Source organism: Balaenoptera ricei, chromosome 15, assembly GCF_028023285.1.
Source record: "Balaenoptera ricei isolate mBalRic1 chromosome 15, mBalRic1.hap2, whole genome shotgun sequence".
In the NCBI taxonomy this organism is placed as follows: Eukaryota; Metazoa; Chordata; class Mammalia; order Artiodactyla; family Balaenopteridae; genus Balaenoptera; species Balaenoptera ricei.
In genome coordinates, this window is record NC_082653.1 from 21,933,982 (window position 1) to 21,955,672 (window position 21,691).

General features: G+C 54.1%; 1 protein-coding gene across 1 annotated transcript in view; it reads right to left on the reverse strand.

Moving 5' to 3' along the window:
• Positions 1 to 922: 922 nt before the first annotated feature.
• The window catches only part of VSTM2L (V-set and transmembrane domain containing 2 like), a 36,681-nt gene continuing 15,912 nt past the window's right edge, over positions 923 to 21,691 (reverse strand). Inside the window, exons 2-4 of the mRNA XM_059896827.1 lie at positions 12,799 to 12,968; positions 11,178 to 11,228; positions 923 to 2,296 (exon numbers count right to left, since the gene is read on the reverse strand). Of these exons, the coding sequence (XP_059752810.1) occupies positions 2,024 to 2,296; positions 11,178 to 11,228; positions 12,799 to 12,968 (494 nt within the window). The 3' untranslated portion in view covers positions 923 to 2,023. The remainder of the gene's footprint in view (positions 2,297 to 11,177; positions 11,229 to 12,798; positions 12,969 to 21,691) is intronic.

Consider the following 21,691-nt stretch of genomic DNA (forward strand, 5'->3'; position numbering starts at 1 on the left):
CATGATGAGAGCAGGGGCTCAGCTTGGCAGAGCAGGGTTCGATAGCTGTGTGACCTTGGGCGAGCCACTTAACCTCTCTGAGCCCATTTCTTCAACTGTAGTGTGGGGATGGTGATACCTGGGGAGAAAATGAGACCCCTAAAGTGCAGTGCCTAAACCTCCAACCTAGCCAGTCCACCCTCGTGCTCACATGCTCGGGGCAGTGCTGTTAATTATCGTGCACCCAGATGGGACCACAAATTTTTGTCAACAGTATAATGGATAAATAAGTTGATAAGTTGTAGACAGTCATGCAGTAATAAAAATGGACAAATTACAGACACATGAAACAACATGGATGAATCTCACAAACACAGCAGTGCGTTAAGGAATAGATGTGGTATAACTCCATGCATATAAAGTTCAAAAGATGTAGACAAAACTCAACTATATTAAGATGATATACATATAGGTAGTAAAAGTGTAAAAAGAACATTGAGAATGGGATTACCTTAAAAATCAGGGTGGTGGTGACCTCTAAGAGGGAGGAGGGGGGTGATCTGGAAGACATGGGCTGGGCAGAGGGTTCAGTTATGGGGTGCTGCTTGATAAGCTGGTAGCTCACCCCTACTTGCTTTATAATTTATTTATTCACAGAACAGTGTAAACATATTTTATGCTCTCTTCTGTATGTGTAGTTATCTCAAAATCTGAGAATAATTCAAGTGCCTGGTAATTGGATTGGCGCTGGACAAAGGCTGCTTTTCCTTTGACTTCTTGTGCCCCCCCTCCAGTGCTTTTTCTGTGCTTGGGGGGCAGAAAGCAGGAGCGAGAAGATGCTGAGTGAGGCGTGGGCGTGGGCTGGCCAAGCCCTTCCCACCTGCCCTTCTCCGGTGGCACTGCTCCCGGATACAAATGCCCCAGAAAGACACTGCCCAGAGGCTATTTTAAACCGCTTTATTCAGGTTGGCTGGTAGTCACGGACTGGATCATGTGTACAGGGTAACCCACCCACCCCTAGGCAAAGCCTCTCCCACATCCCCCGACTCCATCGTTGAGGTGCGGCCAGAGGTTTGAGCCAGTTCTGAAGGGGTGTTGGGCCCAATAGAAATATTTACAAATCACCAGGGGGTGGGTGCCCCCCTGATCAGGAATTGTGAGGGGATTGGTATTGGGGGGCCCTCGGCTCCCAACAGCCCCAGGCCCTTGGGTGGGTTCGGCATGGGTCCTGGGAGGCAGCTGGGACATTAGGAGCTGGCAGAGGGGGGGCTCCTGGAGAGCCTCGAAGCCCCTCGAAGGGGTCCTGCTGGTGCAGAACTCTGCATGGGGCCATGGGGTCAGAGAGGAAAGGCCCTCCTTCCGACTTGCCATGTGAAGGGGCAGATTCCTGCCCCGGGGCGGGCAGGGAGCTGTTTCTTAGTATAAGGAGGCTGAACGTGAAGGACCCACCTGGAGGCAGTGGGGTCTCCCTCTCCTCCCAGGGCCCCTGTGAGCCACCCTGCCAACCGGCCACAGGTCTCCTGGGGGCTCTGCTCCCAGTTCTTTGCCAGAGGAGAGGCCCCAGTTCTGCTCAGAAGATTCAAGTCCAAATTTGGGGAGGGGTCACTGTCCACACCTCCAGGTCCAAGCAGGGGATGGTCGGAAGGAGGGGGAGTGAGGCTGGGAGGCCCCGGCTTGGGATGGGATGGGGGACAAGCAAGCAAAGCGAAACACTGGACTCTACTGAAGCTGGTGACAGAAGGCGGCAGCCCGGCCCCGGCCTGGTGCCCCACCCCAGCGTTCCGGGGCGGTTGTCCCCTCGGTGCCCCGGGCCACCTTCTCTGAGCCAGGTCACGGGGAGGGTCTGAAGGGGAAGGGTTGGGCGGGCCTTACATGCTGAGCCAAGGGGTGGTGGGAGGAGGGTCGACGTGGGGGTCATGGGCGGTCTCGGGATGGGGAGGCAGCTGGACCCGGACAATCCCGTCCCCAGCGGTCCAGCGGCTCCTCATGCACTCGGTACAGCCGTAGGGGCGCAGGGCGGGCCGGCGGCGGGCTGGGCATCAGTCTAGAGGCTGCAGGCCTCCTCATCCACCGAGCGCTTCCGCAGCTCCTTGCCGGGCTTGGGGGGCGGCGGGGCGGGCGCTGCGGGCGGGGCCTCGGGCAGGTGCAGGACGGAGTTTTCTCCCGGCTGCACCCGCAGGTAGGCCTTGACCTTGTGGTGCCGGGCCTTGCCGTCGCTGAAGTCGATGACACGGCACTCGTAGGTGCCTTCGTCCGTGGGCTTCACCCGCGACAGGCGCAGCTTGTGGGAGATGTTGCTGCCCACCACCTTGACCACCTGGGGGCGACAGAGAGACGGTGACCTGGCCATGGGGGGCCCCAGAGACACTCCCACGAGGGCACGTGGAGTTCAACAGCAAAAGAGTAGAAGCAACTTCAATGGCCATCAACAGATCAGATAAATAGGCAGTAGTCAGTTCATTCAGTGGACTATTGCACAGCAGTTAAAAAGAATGAGCTAGAACTAGGCGTGTTAGAGCTCAGGGACATGCAGGAAGTGAAAAGATCTCATTGCAAAACTCCTACGTACAGTGTGATGCCATTTCTGGAAAGAAACACGGGAAAATACTCTACACTGGTTTTGGTGACTTGTGTGTGTGCAAGTTTGAAAACAGATGGGAGGGAACACAGTGGCCTCACAGCCATGGTTGTCTCTGGAGTGGAGCCCAGGGAAGGGCCGAGGACCTGGGGTAGACTGCAAAGTGAATCCTTAGCTTTGCTTCTCAAACAAACAAACAAACAAATAAATGCTGATCACAAATATATCAGAATGCTAACAACTGTTCAGTTGGGGGGGAGCAAGAGTGTGACATCTGTCTTTGTACTCTGGCTTTTTGCTCGTTTATTTATTTGATGTGGTTTTAAAATTTTTACTTAAAATTAAAATATAATTTATATAGAGTAAGGCACACACAGCTTAATGAAATTTTACTCGCATGTACACCGGTGTGACCACCATCCAGAGCAAGGCATGGGACGCTTACAACCCTCTGGAGCGCACCCTTGTGGCCGCTCCTTGTCAATACTCACCCCCGAGGGGTTACCCACTAGTCTGATTTCTATCACCATAGATTAGTTTTCCCTGTTCTTGAACTCCTCCGTGTGTGGCTTCTTTCACACAACATAATATCAGTGAGATCCCTTCATGTTGCACGGCTCAGTTTGTTCTTTTTTATTGCAGTGTAGTATTCCATCATATGGATATACCACAATCTGTTTATCCAGTCACCTGTTGATGGACATTTGGGTAGTTTTCAGATTACAGCTCTTACGAATAAATCTGCCACAAACATAAAGCTACTGTGGGTTTTTTTCAATTAAGAAAGAAAAGGCAGTTGGACAGTCATATAAGATAAATCATTGGGGAAGCTGGGTGAAGGGGACAGGGGACTCTGTGATCTCTTTTTGCAACTTTCTATGAGTCTGCAATTCAAAATAAAAAGCTGGAAAAAAAGAGAGGAGTTGGGCCTATAGAGTGGGGGGGTGGTAACGGGAGGAGGCTTCCATCCTTCCTTGTCCCCTTATTTCTTACAACCAAAAGGAGCCTTGCCCCACCTCCTGTAGCCCCTGCCCCACCTACACAGAACAGGGGAGAACAGTCCCCAACCACCAGCCACGGACCCCCTGCCCAATGATCTCACCACCAGTTGGCATTGCAGGCTCGCCAGGGCCAGGATGGAGCTGAGTGGGATTCAGACCTGTGGCCCCAGTTCTGAGCCCATCTGGTCCCTCTCCCCTTGGGCGGGGGGGGGGGGGCAATGGGGACAGACAACCAGCCTGCCTATTCTTGCCACAGCCCACATTCTGGAGGAGGACACCCCTGCCGATCACCCTTGCAGTGAGGAGGCCAGGATGAGGAAGAGGACGGTCTCTGAGGGGGTGCATTCACTGTGCAGCGGGCACTCACACACATGACTTCTAATCACCCCACTAATCTGCTCTGGCTTCCCTGGCCCCTTCCTCTCAGATGCCAAGCTCCTTCTGGCCTCACAGCCTTCTGGTCTCTCTGCCTGGGTGCTGTCCCCTTGACTCCCATTCATTCTCAAACATCACCTCCTCCAAAAAGCCTTCGATCACATCTCCCTGTCTATTTCTTTCCTAATAGCCATCACAATTTGAGAACCATTTTGTTTACTTGATTTTTGTTTCTCTCTCTGGCTAAATTATAAACTCCACGAGGGCAGGGATGATACCTATTTTGTTCATCTTAGTGACCATCGCAGAGCCTGGTACCCTGCAAATAATAACGATAAAAACATTTGTTAAATGAATGGCCTCACTCTAGCTCCTTCTTTCTCCAAATGAAGTGGTACCCAGATATTACGCTTTTTGATTTCAGGTCATGTATATATGATCCTACCCACTTTACAGATGGCGAAGCTATGGCTCTGAAAGAAGCGACTTTCCCATGGGCACTGAGTCAGTGAATGGCAGAGCGGGGAACTGACCCCAGGCCTGAGTCCATGCACTCAAACCCTCCAAAGGCGTGACAAGAGGCCCACAGAGGGCCACGCGGAGCTGGCAGGGCCAAGGGCGGTTTCCCAGGCTCCAGAAGGGAAGAGAGCGGTGGGCAGCCATAAGGAGCCTGGCCCGTCCTCCCTTATTCTGAGCCTTCCTGGCTGGTCATCATCCCCCCACGAAGCAGGAAAGCATGGGCTTATGGCACAGCAGGAGGCAGGAGGTGGGACGGAGGCAGAACTTCCCACCTTCCCACCACAGCAAGCAGCGGGAGACTCTTCCAGCTGCCCCCCTGGGCAGAGGACCCCTCCTCTCCCAGCTGGAGGCCATCAGCCCTGCTGATTCCATCGCCTCTGGCCAAGGGCACGGAGAGGTCCTGCGGCCCCGCCAAGCTCTCAGGAGAGTTAGGAGGTGCTGCTGCAAGTGCGCAGCGGGGAGCGAATTACTCAACATCTGTTTCCCTCACGGATATTAATTATCCTTCATTTGTCAACCCTACAAGGCGCTAATGGAGTAATAATGTGAAGGCTGGGAGCAGCGCTAGGGAGGGAGCACCGAGCCCAGCCCACCCCTCCGCCTAGCTCCGGCCCAGAGACCAAGGCCTGGGCACCAGCTCCCTCCTGCCCTATTGCCCCTCTGTGTGGCCTCCCCCTTCAGGGAGGAGGAGGGAGACAGGGAGCACGGCAGACGGTGCTGGGAGGCTGATTCTGACACTGGCAAGTCACCAGCACACTGGCCTTGGTTTTCTTGGGCTAGATTCATCCATCCATCCATCCAGCTGACGATTAGCGAGCGCCCACTCCGAGCTGGGCGCTGGGGATACAGCTGTGAATCAGCCAGACCCCAGCAACATCCACACGCGGGCTCCAGGTCTAACGGAAAACCCAGACCTCACACCCGTAACCAAGCACCCCGGGGAGCTGGTTTCCAACAGGACAAAGGGAGGGGACACACATCAGAGGCTGCTCCCTCCCAGCCCCAGGGGTCTGCGCCTTTAAGCACCGTCCGGAGAAGGCAAATAAGAAAAACAGTCACAACAGTAACGGTATTGCTGGTAGCTAGTGTTTATGGAGCGCTTGATCCCTGTGAAATGATGTGCTAAATAGTCTACACCTTATTTAAACCTCATAATAACCCCGTGATGTAGGCACTGCTGGGATACCCACTGTATGGGTCAGAAAACGGAGGCTCGGAGAGGGGAAGTGATTTGCCCAAGGCCACCCAGCTGGTGACAGAGACCAGGCCTTAACCACATCTCTGGGGAGCCTCCCGGAACCAGTAAACCACAGGTCTTTCTACCCCCTCCCCCGTCATTCCATAGGCCCCCAGCCCTCCATGACTTGGGGGAGCCCAGGCCTTCCTCAGAAGCACCTCCTGTGGGAGGGGGCCCATCATCCTACCCAGGCTTCTTGTGAGTGGTGGAGCAGCCTGTTGGATTTCAACATTCACAGACTGGGCAGAAAAATCCTATGGCCCCGGCCTCCAACACAGCCGGAGAGGTTATGACGGGAAGAGACCCCCAGGCGGCAGCTGGCTGTAAATCATAATCACCTCGGCACAGGCATCGACAGGCCTTAGCAGTGCAATTAAGTACCTAATTATGCTGAAAGAGACAAGGCCAGTCCACACCAGCACCAAGCTCAGCCTCCTCCCTGCTTGTCCACGGCCCAGGCCTTTCTGGACACGGCAGGAGCCCACAGACCATCAGGTGGGCAGGCTGGGATCTTTCTCCCGAGCCGAACCAGGAAGAATGGGTGATGCTAATTTGCGTCCATGGTGCCAGACCTTTCCTCCTCGTGGCCTCAGCCTAAGAGTGACGTGGTGGCCCTGGGAAGGTGCTGGGTGGGGAAGAGGGGTCAGAGGGTCCCTGCCCCAGGCCAGGGCTCGCTCTGAGCTCCGCCACTCCCGTGCCTCCGTCAGCAGCACCCAGCCACCTCACCAGCCCCTTGGCATGTCCAGAACCCAACCCAGAGTCTCCCCAAATCTGGGCCCCAGAAGGCTTCACCCATTCCAGCTAGACCTTCCCAAGTCATCATCCCCACTGCTCCTTTCACACTCTGGCACAATCCATCTCTGAATCCCACTGATCTTCCCTCTAAACATCACTGGGCCCCCTTCCCTTCTCTCCAGAATCCAGATCCCCAGGCACTGGCCAGGACAACACCACAGCCTCCTCCAGGGTCTCCCCAAAGCCACTCTGGCTCCTTCCAATCCGTCCTCCTGTGACAGCCAGACAGATCTTCCCAAAACGCCCCCAACTTAGAACACTTCCTTTGATGGCTCCCAGCAGTGGCTGCTGGGGGGACCTTTGGGGTCTCATCCCCACCTTCCCCTCAGCCACAACAGCCTCCTGCAGTTCCTCCAACACACACACCCAGAGAAGTTCCCCCTACTCCTAGTCAACCTCTCTACACTTCAGTGCTCACTTCACCTCATTCTACCTCCTCCAGGAAGCCCTCCAGACCCACCAGACTAGGTCAGGTCCTCTGTTACTGGCTGCGTTCCTTCTCATTTTGATGGTCACAGTTGTAATTTTACTTTTTATCATGAGGGATTATTGGATTAACATCCATCCCCCACACTGACTGGGAGTACCGTGAGAGCAGGGACTGGGAGTGTGTGACCATGGCCTTCACAGAGTAATCTTTGCAGTCCCAGCCAAAGGCCGGCTGCTCTATGGATGTCTCAAGGGATTTCCAAGATGGATGGAGTGATTTTTGACTCCACATGAATCTTGCCTCCCTTTCAGACTTCAGAGTTCCATGCCCTTTGTATATTGTGGATCACAGCAGGAATTTCAAGAAAATATAGAAACGTCTACTGCAGAAAATAAAGTCATAATACACCATGACCCGCCGCTTGGCCTGTTAATCCCTAGTGAAGGATGCAGACCTCGTGTGCTGCTCCGGTGGTCCCAGTCCCCATCCCCTGCACCAGAAAAGATGCGGTATCCATATGTGTATCATACCTGTGGGGCAGCCAAGCGGGGTAAACAGGGGTTTGATCTATAGGGCCACTTGGTTGATCTGACCAATGAAGCTGCCTTTTAACCATTTATGGAGATTTGGGGACAGGGGGCTGCAGTATGCTTCCTGAGGCCACTTTGGATGTACCTAGCTTTTAGGGCTTAGCTGGAGAGGAGGCTTAGGATAAGTGGGCTGGAGCACGAGGCCACACGTATATGGGGACCCAGGCTGCCCACGGCTATTTTGGACTGAAACAGGTTACATGAACTGAATCTACAGCACAAACAATTTTGGTTAGGCTGAAGGAGGAACTAACAGTAATGAAGGCAGGTAAGCCCCCTGGAAAAGAAGGTGTGTGGAGAATTTCACCTTATTTTACAATTAGGAAGTCGGGGGCCATCTCAACTTGCAAGACTGGTTAAGGGGAAATTAACCTAAATTCCAAAAGACAGAACTTCAGTTAGGTCAAAAGAAAAGTTTCCAGAACTTGAAAATGGACATAGCAGAATTTACCTGAGCCACAGGAATAAGGCCCTGATGGTAGAATCCTCAGCATATACAAGCTCCCAAGGGAGATATTTTTAAGGCCAGGGGGTCCTTTCCCAGGCCCCAAGTTAAATGAGATAATTCATGTAAAGTACTCATCATGGTTCCCGACATATGGCGGGCACTCAATAAATGTTAGCTGCTTTATTATTACTATTATTATGATTATCATCATCATCATCACAGATGCCTGTCCTCCCATATAAATGATCTCCCAATGAGATTCTGAGCTCTTTTCATTCCCTCCCATTTCCTGTAGAGAAGCTGGGCCTCCTTTCCCTGCTCCACACATGCTAGGAACAGGAGTCACGTGATATGAATACTCATATTAAGTTTCCACTCTAGTACCCACTGTCATTCACACGGCCAAATCCAGAGGACTTTACAGTTGCCGAAGTGTTTTCATATATTCATTAGACAGCAGCGAGGGGGGAAAGAGAGGCCCAGGGAGCTGGCAGAGCTGGACCAGGACTCAGGTCCTGTGACATTCAGGGCTGGCTCCACTGTGTCCACACTGTCCCACCCCCGCACTCAGCACTGCCATGTCTCAACCTTCCCAGGGCCACCATGGCGGCCCCAACGGGTTACAGAGCCCATCATGGAGCCCTGCCGCCACCAAACTCCCAGAAACTCACTGTACTTCCTCCTCCGAACCTGAGGCCCCCCCCAGGTGCCGACGCTACCAGCGGGGAGACTGAGCCGTTTGGCTTTCACAGTTTTTCAAAAATCAAATTAGGTCCCAACAGTTAAAAATTGGGAGATTATTCCATGGAACTCGGGATTTTTAGGTGACATGGGACTATGGGGCCGGAATTCCTGCCTGGCTCATCTAGCTCCTACAGATACAGGGCCTGTGGTCCCCAGGTCCCATAGTTTCACACAAGCCCCTTCACGGCTGCATGTCCCCTGTACACATCCATGCACAGGCATGATGCACATCGTGTTGGCATGTCCGTTTATCAAAATCTGTGTCTGGCTTTACACTGCCATTGGCCTGGGGGTGTGTGGGCATGTGTGACAGTCACTTGATAAATATTTATTGAGCACTAACTACCTGCCAGGCACTGTGCCAGGCTTTGGAAATGTAACAGTCAATCAGGCAAGCACAGTCCCAGCCTCACTGTCTCCGGGGAAGACAGGCCTGAAACAAATGCTCACAGGCATGGATAAGTGCAGACAGAAATGCAGCCAGCAGGGAGAAGGAAGGGGTGCCGGCTGAGTTCCAGGGTCCAGGGAGGCTTGCTGAGCTGAGCTCTGAAGGAAGAGAGAGGAACAGTTTTCTAGGCAGAGGGACTGGCCTGTGCAAAGGCCCAGAGGCGGAAGGAATGGGAGGCTGGAAGGCAGCGGGTGGAAGGGGGCGGTGTGAGCCGGGTCAAGCAAGACGAGATAGCCCAGAGGGTGAGCAGAGCAAGTTGCACAGAACCTCGAAGCCCGCAGAGAAAAGTCTGAGCCTTCTCCTAAGCTGCGGGAAACCGGGGTGTGCCTCTGCTTACAGGTTTCCACTAACTGCGTGTCTGTGTATTTAAGAACGGTCACGTGCAAGACGCTGTCTGCACAAGGAACTGGGTCTGTGCTTGTCTGTGAGTTTCCTAACCAGAGCCCCAGAGCCCCAGCTGGTGCAAGAATCGCCGGGGCTAGGATGGGGTGGGGGGGATTGCACAATCATGCTGAGCACATTTATTTTATTTAACCAGTTAGCACCTTCGCATTCCCCTCACGTGGGGCCCAACAGCCTTGAATTCTAATCCTCTAAGTCAATTAGATTATTCTCTCCTTTGCCTGAGACGCTCCTTAAACCCCAAACAAAATCATCGGCGAGAGAGTTGCCATGAACGGGGTATATTAATACACACACAGATTTCTACCTTCCTGGGCTTAACTGATGGGTGTTTGGGCAAGAAATGGGGTATTACGTATGGGTGTGCTCTTGGCAGAGGGTGAGGGTTAGGGTGAGGGGCTAGGGATTTAGAGAGGGTGGACCAGCAGCCGCCCTGAGCTGGAAATGGCTCAAATTTCCAGATCGCAACTCAGAAAGGCCCCGGGGCAGACTGCACAAATGATGCTTTGAAGGCCCTTGTCTGTCATCTGCCTACCTCCTGCTTGAGCTTCTGTGGGAGCCTCCCTCCTGGCCTCCCTGCCTCCGTTCTGCCACCTCCAGTGCCTGGCACAGCACCTCATGCCTCCCAATGCCCACTCTTTACACTGTGACTTCTGCTCAGGGAGCTCCTCTGCATCTAACTGGCATTGGGGTCCCGAGCTCCCCCACAGGTCCTTGAAGGGCTTCAGAAGGAGCAGCACAAAAGAGTGATTTTGGAGGTCACTCCCACACATGCACATTCATACCCCGGCAGGCACCTGCATCTTCTAAGTATGTGTCCAGTGGACTTCTAACCTCCTGCCAGGCTGACCGCATGCCCTGTGCACAAACCCACCCTGGTCCCATGGCCACACGTGTCACCAGGCCGGTCCCCTCTACACAGTCTCTTTTCTCGATCCTGCCTGCCTCTTCCAGGCCCTGCTTTGGGTGCCCTCCTCTACAAAAACTGTCAATCCCTGAGTCCCCTGGGTGCCCCACCTCACTGGGCTCCAGCATAGCCTGGAGACAAAAAGCTGGAGGCAGCTCAGCCAAGTCACGACCTCCAGCAAGGCTTTGACCCCTCTAAGCCTCAGTTGCCCCACCTGTAAAATGGGTGAAAGCTTGCCCTTCCCCATAGAGATGGAGCAACGATAAAATGAGTCAATGCATTAGAAGGCCCGGCCAGTCTTGAAATCCTTCAGCTGTAGTTCCCGCCTCACGTCTGGAGCCAGATGACCCAAGTGACCATGAGATGCCATAGCAGTCATTCGTGATGGGCCAAAAAAAGCTGGCTCAGTCTCATTACACCCTGTTGGTTCCCCAAATAAAAAATGCTGCTGAGACAGACATGAAGCATCAGGGATGCACACAGCCTTGGCCCCAAGAGGAGAGAATGCGTCTTCTCTCCTCGTCATTTGTTTGTGCCTGTCATTCAATGAACTTGAAAAATCTCTGGCTTTTAAAAAACAGAGCCAGGCCAATTTTTCCCCCTTCTTTTTTCCTTCTCCTCCATCTTCTTGCCCAAGCTCCCTGCTGAACTGGATTTTTTTTTTTTTTAATTACAGCTGTGTCCTCCATTAGAGCCCTTGTGAGAAGTCATTACCAAAACTCACACTTATTTTGGTTGCGTCCTTCCCTGCGTCTTCCTGCTGAGATGCTTTTAGCTGTTGGGAGCGGGAGGGTGGAGAAAACAGAGACAATGTGTTAGGATCACGGGGTGGGGATACAAGCAATGGCTAAGATGCTCGTGACCGCAAGTGATGCTCTGGGGACTACGGGTCTAGAGGTTGGGGTCCTTCAGCTCTGTGTCCACTCAGGGGATGGAGGTGAGTCAGAGCAAAGGAAGATAAAGGAGGTGCCTATAAAACTGTGCATGTGCTACGCATTCTGATATGTAAGGTATTTGGAGATATACAGGGAGGGTACGTGTGAACAGGCAAAAATGTGATTCGGGCTTGGTGTGTCTGTAGGAGTGTCTGTCTGTACACTTGCATCTCTCTATCTGTGAATGTGTTGTGTTTTCAGGAGTGTTTGCAGCAGATGCTGTCGGAGCCCTGCCCACATACTATCTCCCTGCAAGCTGACCCCAGAGGCGTCCAACTGCAAAGCCTGCAACTCTTTGCCTAAGGGCTTTCTCTGACCACTGGAGTCCTTTGAGCCTGTGTGCTGGGGGGTTGACACCTCCAGGAGCTAGATGAGTTTAATATATATGTGTGAATATGTTAGAGGCCATTTCATGAAACATGCAAGAATGTGTGAGCATGCCCGTGTGTGCATATGAAGGTGTGTCATGTAAGAGTTCATAAGTGAACAGGTGGGCAGATACATATGTGTTTGCATAATATTTACATGTACACAAGCGTAAGAATGAGAGTGTCTTAGTTTGTTCCCCCAGAAGCAGACCCTGAGACAAAGATTCAGGTGCAAGTGGTTTTATTTGGTAGGTGATCCCAGGAAACATCAGGAGAGGAATGAGTGAGTGAGACAAAAGAGGAAAGGAAGTCAATAATGGGTATGTCATCAAGCCAGTTACCACCCTGGGCAACTGGAACTTACTCCCACTGGGCACCTGGGGGAAAGGGAGTAGGATGCCCTTCAGTTATCCCAACTGAGGAGCAAGGGAGCTGGGGTATTTACCCTCCAACTCCCGTCAGTCATTGACGGAGCGCTCCTCCAGCCTGCCTTGCTGGCCAGCAGGCTCTATTGTCCAGAGAAGACCCTCAGGCAGTGTTGCAGGGCTTGGCGGCGGGGCTGGTGGCAGGGGATGGTGCTTACCCGGCACGTGGGCGGGGACACCAATAGCTTCTGCACCCCGCCATCCCCTCCCCACCTCCCCGCCGCAGGCGGGCACAGTGTGTGCGTGCCAGCGTGTACGAGTGCAGAGGTGAATGTGTGTGCCGTGACTGGGCTGCCTCGTGTGCCTGCACGTATGTGGAAAGGCATGCATGTACACGTGTGTGTGACACCTTCTGTCCCTCTGGCCTGCTTCCCCACCTGTACACGAAGGGAGGGGCTCTACTCCTTGGAAGGCCCTTCTTAGTGGGCCCATCCCAAGTGCTCAGCCTGGCTCCGCCCCCTGCCCCTCCCCACAAGCAGGCCTCCGTTCCGGGGAAAAAGGGAAGGAGACAGCGGGGGGCTTCAGAGGACGAACAGAGCTGGGGCCACGCCCCTCCGAGGAGGTGAGGGGCAGAGACCAGGCCCAGCCGCACTCGGAAGTCTCCCCAGGGGCGGTACCTGGTTCGAGGCCCATCCCTGCTTGTCCGTCCAGTCTCTGTGGCTCCGCACGTACCACCACTGGATCTCCAGCGAGTAGGAGGGGGAGCCGCTGCCGCGGAAGGAGCAGGCCATCTCCACGTCCTCGCCCGTCCGCGCCGTCATGTCGTGGGGCGTCTCTGTGAACAGGGCTGTGCGGAGAAACCGGGGGAGGGGGGGCCGGGGCTCAGGAAACAGCGGGGCCGGCGGCCCGGGGCCGGTGCGGGGGCTGGAGCGGAGAGAGAGGGAGCGGCCGGGCCTGCGGGCGGGGGTGGCCTGGCTGCAGGTGCGGCACCTGGACGAGCTCCGCGAGGCTGCGCAGAGGCCTGTGCGGCGGCAGCTGGCCAGACCTGGGGACGACGGAGTAGGCCCGGGGCCCCGAAGGCCCCACACAGCTGGGCCTTGATCCCGGAGCCCGCGGGCACCAGATTCTCGAGAAGGGAGCGATGGATCCGAGGAGGCCTTGGTTGGAAGGTGTGAGCAAGGAGGCCAGGGAGGAAGCTGCCGTTTTCATCAGTTCTTCCCCGATTTCTCCAGTTGCCCCCATCCTGGGTTATTCCCCACCCCAGGGCACAGCGTTCAGCACCGTCTTTGCAAAACCAAATCGGACCTACCCCCCGGCCCCCTCGGAACCCTTTGTCGGGTCCCCTCTGCACCAGGTTGGGGGGCAAGCCCTGCCCCCACCTCTCCCTGGTCTCCATTCTGTCCTGTAAACATGCCTCACTTTCTCACCTCACTTTTGCCCTCGCAGTTCCCAACGCCTGGAATGTTCTTCCCTTGGTCCCTCTTCGTCCAGCAAGTCACTCAAAGCTCAGCTGAAACTTGGTCCCCTCAGAGAGGCCCTCCCTGGCCACCTGGGTAGGTTCCTCTCAACCGCTCACCTCCCACCTGCCCACCTCCCACCTGCCCGGGGAATGGCCACGGTCTTGCATCGGTTCACTGCCTGCACTGCCTGTGCAAGCTGCATGAGAACAGGGGCCAGCTCTCCTGTGGCTACACATCTCCCGGCACCTCGCAGGTGCCCCAAACGGGTGATACATCCTCCATCCTCTCAAGAGCCCCAGGAGGCGGTGGGAGACACATGTGCCTCCCATCCCTCCAGCAGGGTCCAGCTCACCCACCAAATCCCAGAGCAGGCGGTTCCTGGGACCCAGCAGGAGCCCCACCCACTGCCATGCCCACCACGCTGGCAGGTAAACAGAAAACAAATCCCCGCTCAGTGCAGCCCAGCACCGCTCCCCACCATATGTTCTGACTCTCGTCTCTCCAAATACATACTGTCCTGAGATGTAATTAGAATCCTTTCCTCTTCTCAGGAGAGATTTTCTCGCCCTGGAAAGACGCCTGGCAACAGGCAGGTCACCCAGGGAATGCTGCATCCATCAGTGCCCCCATCCCGTGCCCACTTTGCTGCTGCAGCCCGCCAGACACCCCCCACCCAGCGGGCAGACAAGCCCACCTTGCAGCCCCGGTGGTCCCTCAAGGCACCGCTCAGCTCAGGGCAGAAGGAGGACAGAGTCTGACTGGGGGCGGGGGTCCTGCTCTGGGGCCACCTCCCTCCACCCCCTCCCCATGATCCCGAGGGTTTTGGGAGGATCGGGATTGATAAGTTGCTTTTTCTGCTCTGCACACAGGGTTTCCAAGTGGAGCCTGACTCCAGCAACGAGTCTCTGGGCTAAGAGAAAGTCTGTGACATCCCTGACCTCCACGGTCATGGGTTCGGGCTGCCCACATCCTCTGAGGTTTGGGAGGGACCTTGTTACGCTGTTGCATAACAAAGCCCGTTTGATGAGAATGGGTGTTGTTGGAGTTACTGAACACAAGCCAGGCGTGGTGTGCGGTCAGCTGAGAGCGGGGCCTGTCCTTATTCCCAATGGGCAGCAGGCTCCTGGAGGAAGGTACCCGCCCACCCGCCTCTGCCTTCCAGGTGCCCTGGCCCCAAACTGTAGAGTTGCCCTTGCCTCCCTCGTTCTTCCTCTTACACCCCCTTTCGGTCACTGGGGAATCCCATGGGTTCTGCCTCCAGGACATCTCCTGAATCTGGTCCCTTCTGCCCACTTCAACTGCCCCACGCTGGGCCAGCCGTCACCACCTCTCCCCCGTAACAGTGGGGGAGCCTCCTCACTGACCTCCCTGCCCCCTCCCCGACAATTTATTTTCAACACAGCAGCCAGAGGTAATTTGGCAAAACACAAATCAATCCCTGTCTCTTCTGTCCTCAAGCTGCTTTTCCACTTGCTCATTCCATTCCTGACACGATGGCCTCCTTGCTGCTCCTCCAACATTCCAGCTGAGATCCTACCTCAGGGCCTTTGCGCGTGCTGTTCCCTCTGCCTAGAAGGCTCTTCCCCCAAATTCTCACATGGCTCCCTCCTTCCCCTGCTTCAGGACTCTGCTCAAATGTCACCTCCTCAGCAAGGCCTACCCTGACCACCTCACTTAAAACTGCATCTCTGGGAATTCCCTGGCAGTCCAGTGGTTAGGACTCACGCGCGTTCACTGCCAGGGCCAGGGTTCAATCCCTGGTCGGGGAAATAAGATCGCACAAGCTGCACGGCCAAAATAACAAATAAATTAAAATTTTAAAAATGAAAAGAAAATTGCAAAATTGAATTTGTATTTTAAAAAAAACAAAAAAAACCTGCATCCCTTGCCCCAACCCAGTGCTTCAAATCCCTCTTCCCGTCCCACATACTAACAGTGCTGTCCACTAGAACTTTCTGTGACAAGGAAAATGTTCTATATCTGAGCTAATACAGTAGCCACCAGCCACATGTATCTATTGAGCACCTGAAATATGACCAGTGTGAATGAGAAACTGAATTTTAAGTTTTATTCCATTTAAATTCATTTAAACTTAAATGTAAATGGCCACTTGTAGGTAACGGCTACTGTATCGGACAGCACAGCTAATACACTTATTTTATTTATGTTTATGGTCTGCTTTCCCTTCCAGGAGGCAGGGGCGGTGCCTGTCTTGTCTACTGATATATCCCCAGCCTGGCACATAGTAGGTGCTCAATAAATACTTTTTGAATAAACGAATGCGCAGACCTGGCTGGTCAGTGGTGGAGCAGCGTCCACAGGCAGGCGGGCCCCCGTCCGAGAGTCCCAGGCCAGGCCCAGCCCTCCATGCCTGCTCTGATGCTGACTTGCCAACTCGAGCAGGACTGAAGGGAGCCGCTGAGGACCGAGCCACCGGGAGGGCTGGGAGGTGATCAGAGCGAGCCATTGGCCCCCGGTCCTGGGACAGCCGGATTCGGCTTTGATCCAGGCCCCTGCCCACCCAGCACCCTTTGCAAACAGGGGAAGGAGGAGAGTGGTGAGGCCCCCTAGTTGGATCCGAGGTAACCGGCGGTGTGACCCTGCTGACCAAGAGACAGTGGGAGGGACACACCTGTGACCCTCTCCAGGTGCCACTGCCTGAGCCACGGGAATCAGAAAGTACCCACAATTTTCCCTCCTGCAAATGGAGAAAGGGGGTCCAGAGCTACCGGGGAGTGGGGGGTTTGCTCATCCCAGGATCACAGAGCTAGGAAGGGCAGAGCCAGCCCTGGAGCCTGGGCCTGCGTGACTCAGCCATGGCCCTTCTCCTCCCAGAGATGGCTGAGTGGGGGAAGCACATCTCTCCGACAGGAGGATGGGAAATGGTACATCTGGGTCTCATGGGTGGAAGGAAGGGCAGAGATGGGCTGTCCTTGGGTGGGTTTTCCATGAGGGTGACCTGGGGAAGGGCCAGCCTCCATCCACCCTCACTCAGCCTCCCCCTGCCCACAAGCTCCCCCAGCTGACTGAAAACCCTGACCCTGGCCCACCAGCTCTTCTTACTGATGCAGAAAATGAGGTTCAGAGAGGGCAGTATCTGGCCTGGGGCTACTCAGCAGCCAGGGGTCAGCAAGGTCAGGCTTCAGGCCCGCTCACCCCCAACACACAGCCCCTATCCCCCAACCCGGATCCCAGTAACTGTCCTCTAGAGGGCGCTGTCCAACAGACACCAAATGCAAGCCACGCAGGCAAGACACATACGGCATTTTAAATGTTCTATAGCCATATTTCAAAAAGTAACGACAATTTTTTTAAACAGGTGAAATTAATTTTAATCATTTATTTTATTTAACCCAAGATATCAAAAAATTATTTCAACAGGTATAAAATTAATGAGATATTTTACATTCTTTTTTGTGCTAAGTCTTGGATATCCAGCATGTATTTTACATGATTACAACACATCTCAATTTAGACTAGCCACATTCCCACTGCTCAGTTGCCACCTACGGCGGGTGTCCTGGCAGGTGGTGACACTGTGCCAGCCTCAGCTCCCCTCCCCCTCACATGTCCCCATTGCTCAGAGGAGGCGGCCCAGGCCCAGCACAGGGCGGTAACCCTTCCAAGGCCATGTGGCAGAGCTTGGATTTGAATTCAGGACTGTCTGACTCCCAAGGCCATGCTATTCCCAGAGAATTCAAACTCTTTTTGGTGGTAGGGCTCTTTCTTAAAAAGGAACAGTCCCAAATGGCCAACCCTGCCTTGGAAGGTCCTGGAGAGGACCCTTCCTCTGGGACGAGGTGGGCAGTCTGTTTTATTCTGAGTGTAAAGGCCTGGGTGGGTACAGAGGAGGCATTTCACCCAGGCTGAGGCAATCAAGGGAGGCTTTCCAGAGGGGGTGTTGCTCCCCCCATCCCCAGGTGGGCCAGATGTCCTGAGCTGGAGTGGGGAGGGGCACTAGCTGGGAGAATGGAGGGAGAACCCAGTTCCAAGAACTCCTGGGAGCCAGGAGAGTTGTCTGCAGGTGTAGCCACCAGCTCTTCCTCGCCACATGGGCTCTGATCCCCTCAGACCCTGCCTGGAGGCACTTGGTGAAATGGGTTGGGGGAGACGCCCTCAGGATCCCATTGACTCCAACCTCAGTGGTGATGGGGGCAATGCATCCTCAGGACAAGTGGGGAAACCGAGGCTCTAGATATTTGACGGCGTATCTGAGTCTTCCTGTTCCAGAGGCAGCAACATGAAGGTTTGTCTGGGCTCCACCCCAAGGAAGCCCCTTCCCCCAGGGAGAAGCTGTGTGCAGATAACTGCCAGGAGCACAGGACTGAGCTGGGGAGGAGGGACTGAGCCTGTTTCTGCCAACAGACTTGCTGTGCGACCTTGGGAGAATTTCTCCCCCTCTCTGAGCCTCAGATTGCTCCTCTATACAATGGGGGTTGTATCTCATGGTCTGAGACCCCCACCAGCTCAGACAGCCTAAGGGAGAAAGTGATATATGTCCTAAGAGCCATGGTTTGGGCATTGGAAGGGGAGGGGTCCCTCCTACTTGGGGGAGAAGGGGACTCTGGAGGGAGGAGGAGGTGGCCTGGCCCTTCAGCCAGGCCCCGAAGGAGGCGTGGATACTGACAAGCAGAGGAGGAAAAAAGGGATGGTGTGAACCAAGGAGGAAAGGAGGGAAACCCAGGGAGCTTTGTTTAAAAATGATAATAATAGGGACTTCCCTGGTGGTCCAGTGGTTAAGACTCAGCTTCCACCGCAGAGGGCACGGGTTCGACCCCTGGTCGGGGAACTAAGATTCCACGTGCCGCGTGGCGCAGCCACAAATCATCATCAACATCATCCACCATTTACGGAGCACCTACTGCACGCCTAGCATGGTGCAGACATCGTCTCTAACAGTCTCTAATCCACTCACTCCCATTTGACAGGTGAGGAAAATGAGGCTCAGAAAGGTGACATCATTTGCCCAAGACACACACAGAGCTGGAATTTGAAACTGGGTCTGACCAGCAGGTATGACCAAGACCCAGGGGTCCATCAGCTCCCATCAGAATTTGTTCTGGGGCTTCCCTGGTGGCGCAGTGGTTGAGAATCTGCCTGCTAATGCAGGGGACATGGGTTCGAGCCCTGGTCTGGGAAGATCCCACATGCCGCAGAGCAACTAGGCCCGTGAGCCACAATTACTGAGCCTGCGCGTCTGGAGCCTGTGCTCCGCAACGAGAGGCAGCGATAATGAGAGGCCCGCGCACCGCGATGAAGAGTGGCCCCCACTTGCCGCAACTAGAAAGCCCTCGCACAGAAACGAAGACCCAACACAGCCATAAATAAATAATAAATAAATAAATTAAAAAAAAAAAAAAGAATCAGCTGGCCATGATATCCTCTATTTAAAAAAAAAAAACCACTGTCCACAAATTAGGATTCTACAGGAGAATGAGAAAGGGGCTTCATTGAATGCAACATCTCCTTCCTTTCTGCTTTTAATCGTATTAATTAACCCCAGGCCTGGTTATCAGGGCGTCATCTGCAGGAAACAGCTCGTGGCCCTGGCCTGAGTCACTGAGTTTGGCTTCTGGGAAAGGCAGGGGATGACCTGGAAGATCTCACCTGCCCTTCAGGAGCAGAACCCTAACCTTCTTCCTAACCTTTCAGGCCCGGGTTCAGCACACACACGCTCAGGGCTTGGCCTCAGGTCTGGCTTCGAAACCTGTTTCCTCTAGTCCCTAGCTGTGTGAGCTGGACAGGCCCCTTTACCTCTCTGAACCTCAGTTTCTTTAGCTGAAAAAAGGGGTGAATGAGAGGACAGGGAGAGGGTTATACAAGGCAACATATGCCGCATGCCCAGCACATAGTAGGTGCTCACCAAACAGCACTCCCTTCTCTCACCTTCTAGCTCAAAATTCTACCATCACCAGAAAGATTTTTAAAGATGCTTCTTTGTAGCCTCATCAGATTATACGGTGGATGCAACATCTGTATTTCATTCACACCTGGACCATGAGACCTCTCATCCATCAGTCCCGTACCTCCTCTCCTTCCTCATTTGCTCCCAACAGCCGTCCCCCCGCCAAGCCAGGGGGATTGACACAGGTCCTGGGGGGCTTGTCAACCAAGGTGACCCCAGCTCAGCCCCCACCTCCCTCCATCTCTGAGCTCAGGTTCCCCATCCCAGACCCTCTGGTCCGGGAAGCCTGCAGAGACTGGACCCTAGCCCACCCATGAGTCTTTGCCAGAGCGACAGCAGGATTCCCCTTGGGGACTGGTGGTAGGGGCATCCCCTAGGCAGGGGAACCAAGGCAGAACTGGAGCTAGAGAGAGACAAAGGGGGCAGAGCAGAGAGAGCCAGTGCGGCCCCAAGGGCCCCTTGGTCATCCCTATCTCAGGCCCCATCTCTTGCCAGGACATACTGAGTCACTGCTTGCTCAAAACCTCCAATGATGAATGGATAAGCAAAATGTGGTCCCTCCATACAGTGGAATATTATTCAGTCTTAAAAAAAAGCAAGGAGATTCTGACACACGCTCCAACATGCATGGACCCTGAGGACATTAGGCTAAGTGAAATAATCCGGGCACAAAAGGATAAATACTGTATGATTCCACGACGTTCCTAAAGTAGTCAGACTCACGGAGACAGAAAGCAGAATGTCAGGGCTGGAAGAGGGAGGATGGGGGAGTCATTGTTTAATGGGTACAGAGTTACACTTCGGGATGATGAAACATTCCCAGGTGTGGATAGTGGTGATGGCGGCACAGCAACCTGATTATATTTGATGCCACTGAACTGTACGCTGAAAAACAGTTAAAATAGTGAAATTTACATTATGCATATTTTACCACAATTTTTTAAAAAACAGCTCCCATGGCTTCCCAGCCCTGCAGCGGTGGTTTTCATGCAACAAAAATTTCCCTGGACTGGTGGCTGGAATGCTCCCCACAGCCCCACATTCTACAGCGCCCCTCGCTTCTTTCAAGTCTTTGCTCTAATGTCACCTCCCGTGTCTTCCCTGCCCTCCTCTCCTTACTTCTTACTAACATATTATATCCTCACTGATTTCTCTCACGTACTGTCCATCTTCCACCCAGAGTGTAAGCCCCTCAAAGGCAGGAGATTTTGCTCTGTTTTGCTTACTGCCACATCCTGGCAGCTAGAACAATGCCAGGCACACAGTAGGTGTACAATGAACACTCTGCTGTTATTATGCAAGACATATGCAGCAGCTCTGGTGGAAAGCAGAGAAAGGATCCCATCCCCCCTGCCCTGGGCCACTTGGGAGCTCCAGGAAGTCCCCATGCTTGGGATGCCCCATTGGGAAACTGCCAGCCTTCATGGTCAAAGTCAGGCTCCCAGGGCTGGGCATCCAAAGCCTCCAGCTCTGGCCCTGCCCGGACCCCAACTGCAGCCCCTCCTGCCCCTCTGGGCCATATGCGTGTGTCTCTCGGGGGCACAGCCTCTGCATGGTTCCTGGAATCCCAGCTCATAAGTAGCCCTCTGTCTGGAGATGCCCTCCCTCCCCAGGCTAGGGTAGAAGCCCCCCTTGGTGCCCCCGATGGTCTCCAAGTCCTCCCCGCACTGCCCCACTGGAGTGTGTTAGATGGCAGGTATTAATTAGGGTGTCTGTGTCTCCCCCAGCCTGGAAGCTCCCCCAGGGCAGGGCTCCTGCATTGCCCAGGATGGAGCAGGCAGTCAGGCAGTGCTGCTGGACATGTGCTGAATGAATGAATGAATGAATGAAGTGAGAAACGAAGGTTAGACAAAAACTCAAAGGACTTAAGTTAGAAACTGTGAGAATAACAACGAAGATTAGACAAAAACTCAAAGAACTTAAGTTAGAAACTGTAAGAAGAAAACAAAAGATGTAGACATCATTCATTCATTCATGCAACATTTATTGAGCACCTACTATGTGCCAGATTAGTGTTTTGGGGGGACGGCACCCATGAGAGCAGTTGTATGGACACAGGCAACCAGGAGGTCCTGAGTCGGGCCCCAGCAGGCCGGCCCTCTCCGCATCCTCCCTCCCTTTGGCCCTCACAACCACCGCTGGTGCCCAAGCCCTGCCTGGCCCACTGGGCCCAGCCGAGGGGCTTCCCTGCAAACTGACAGGCAA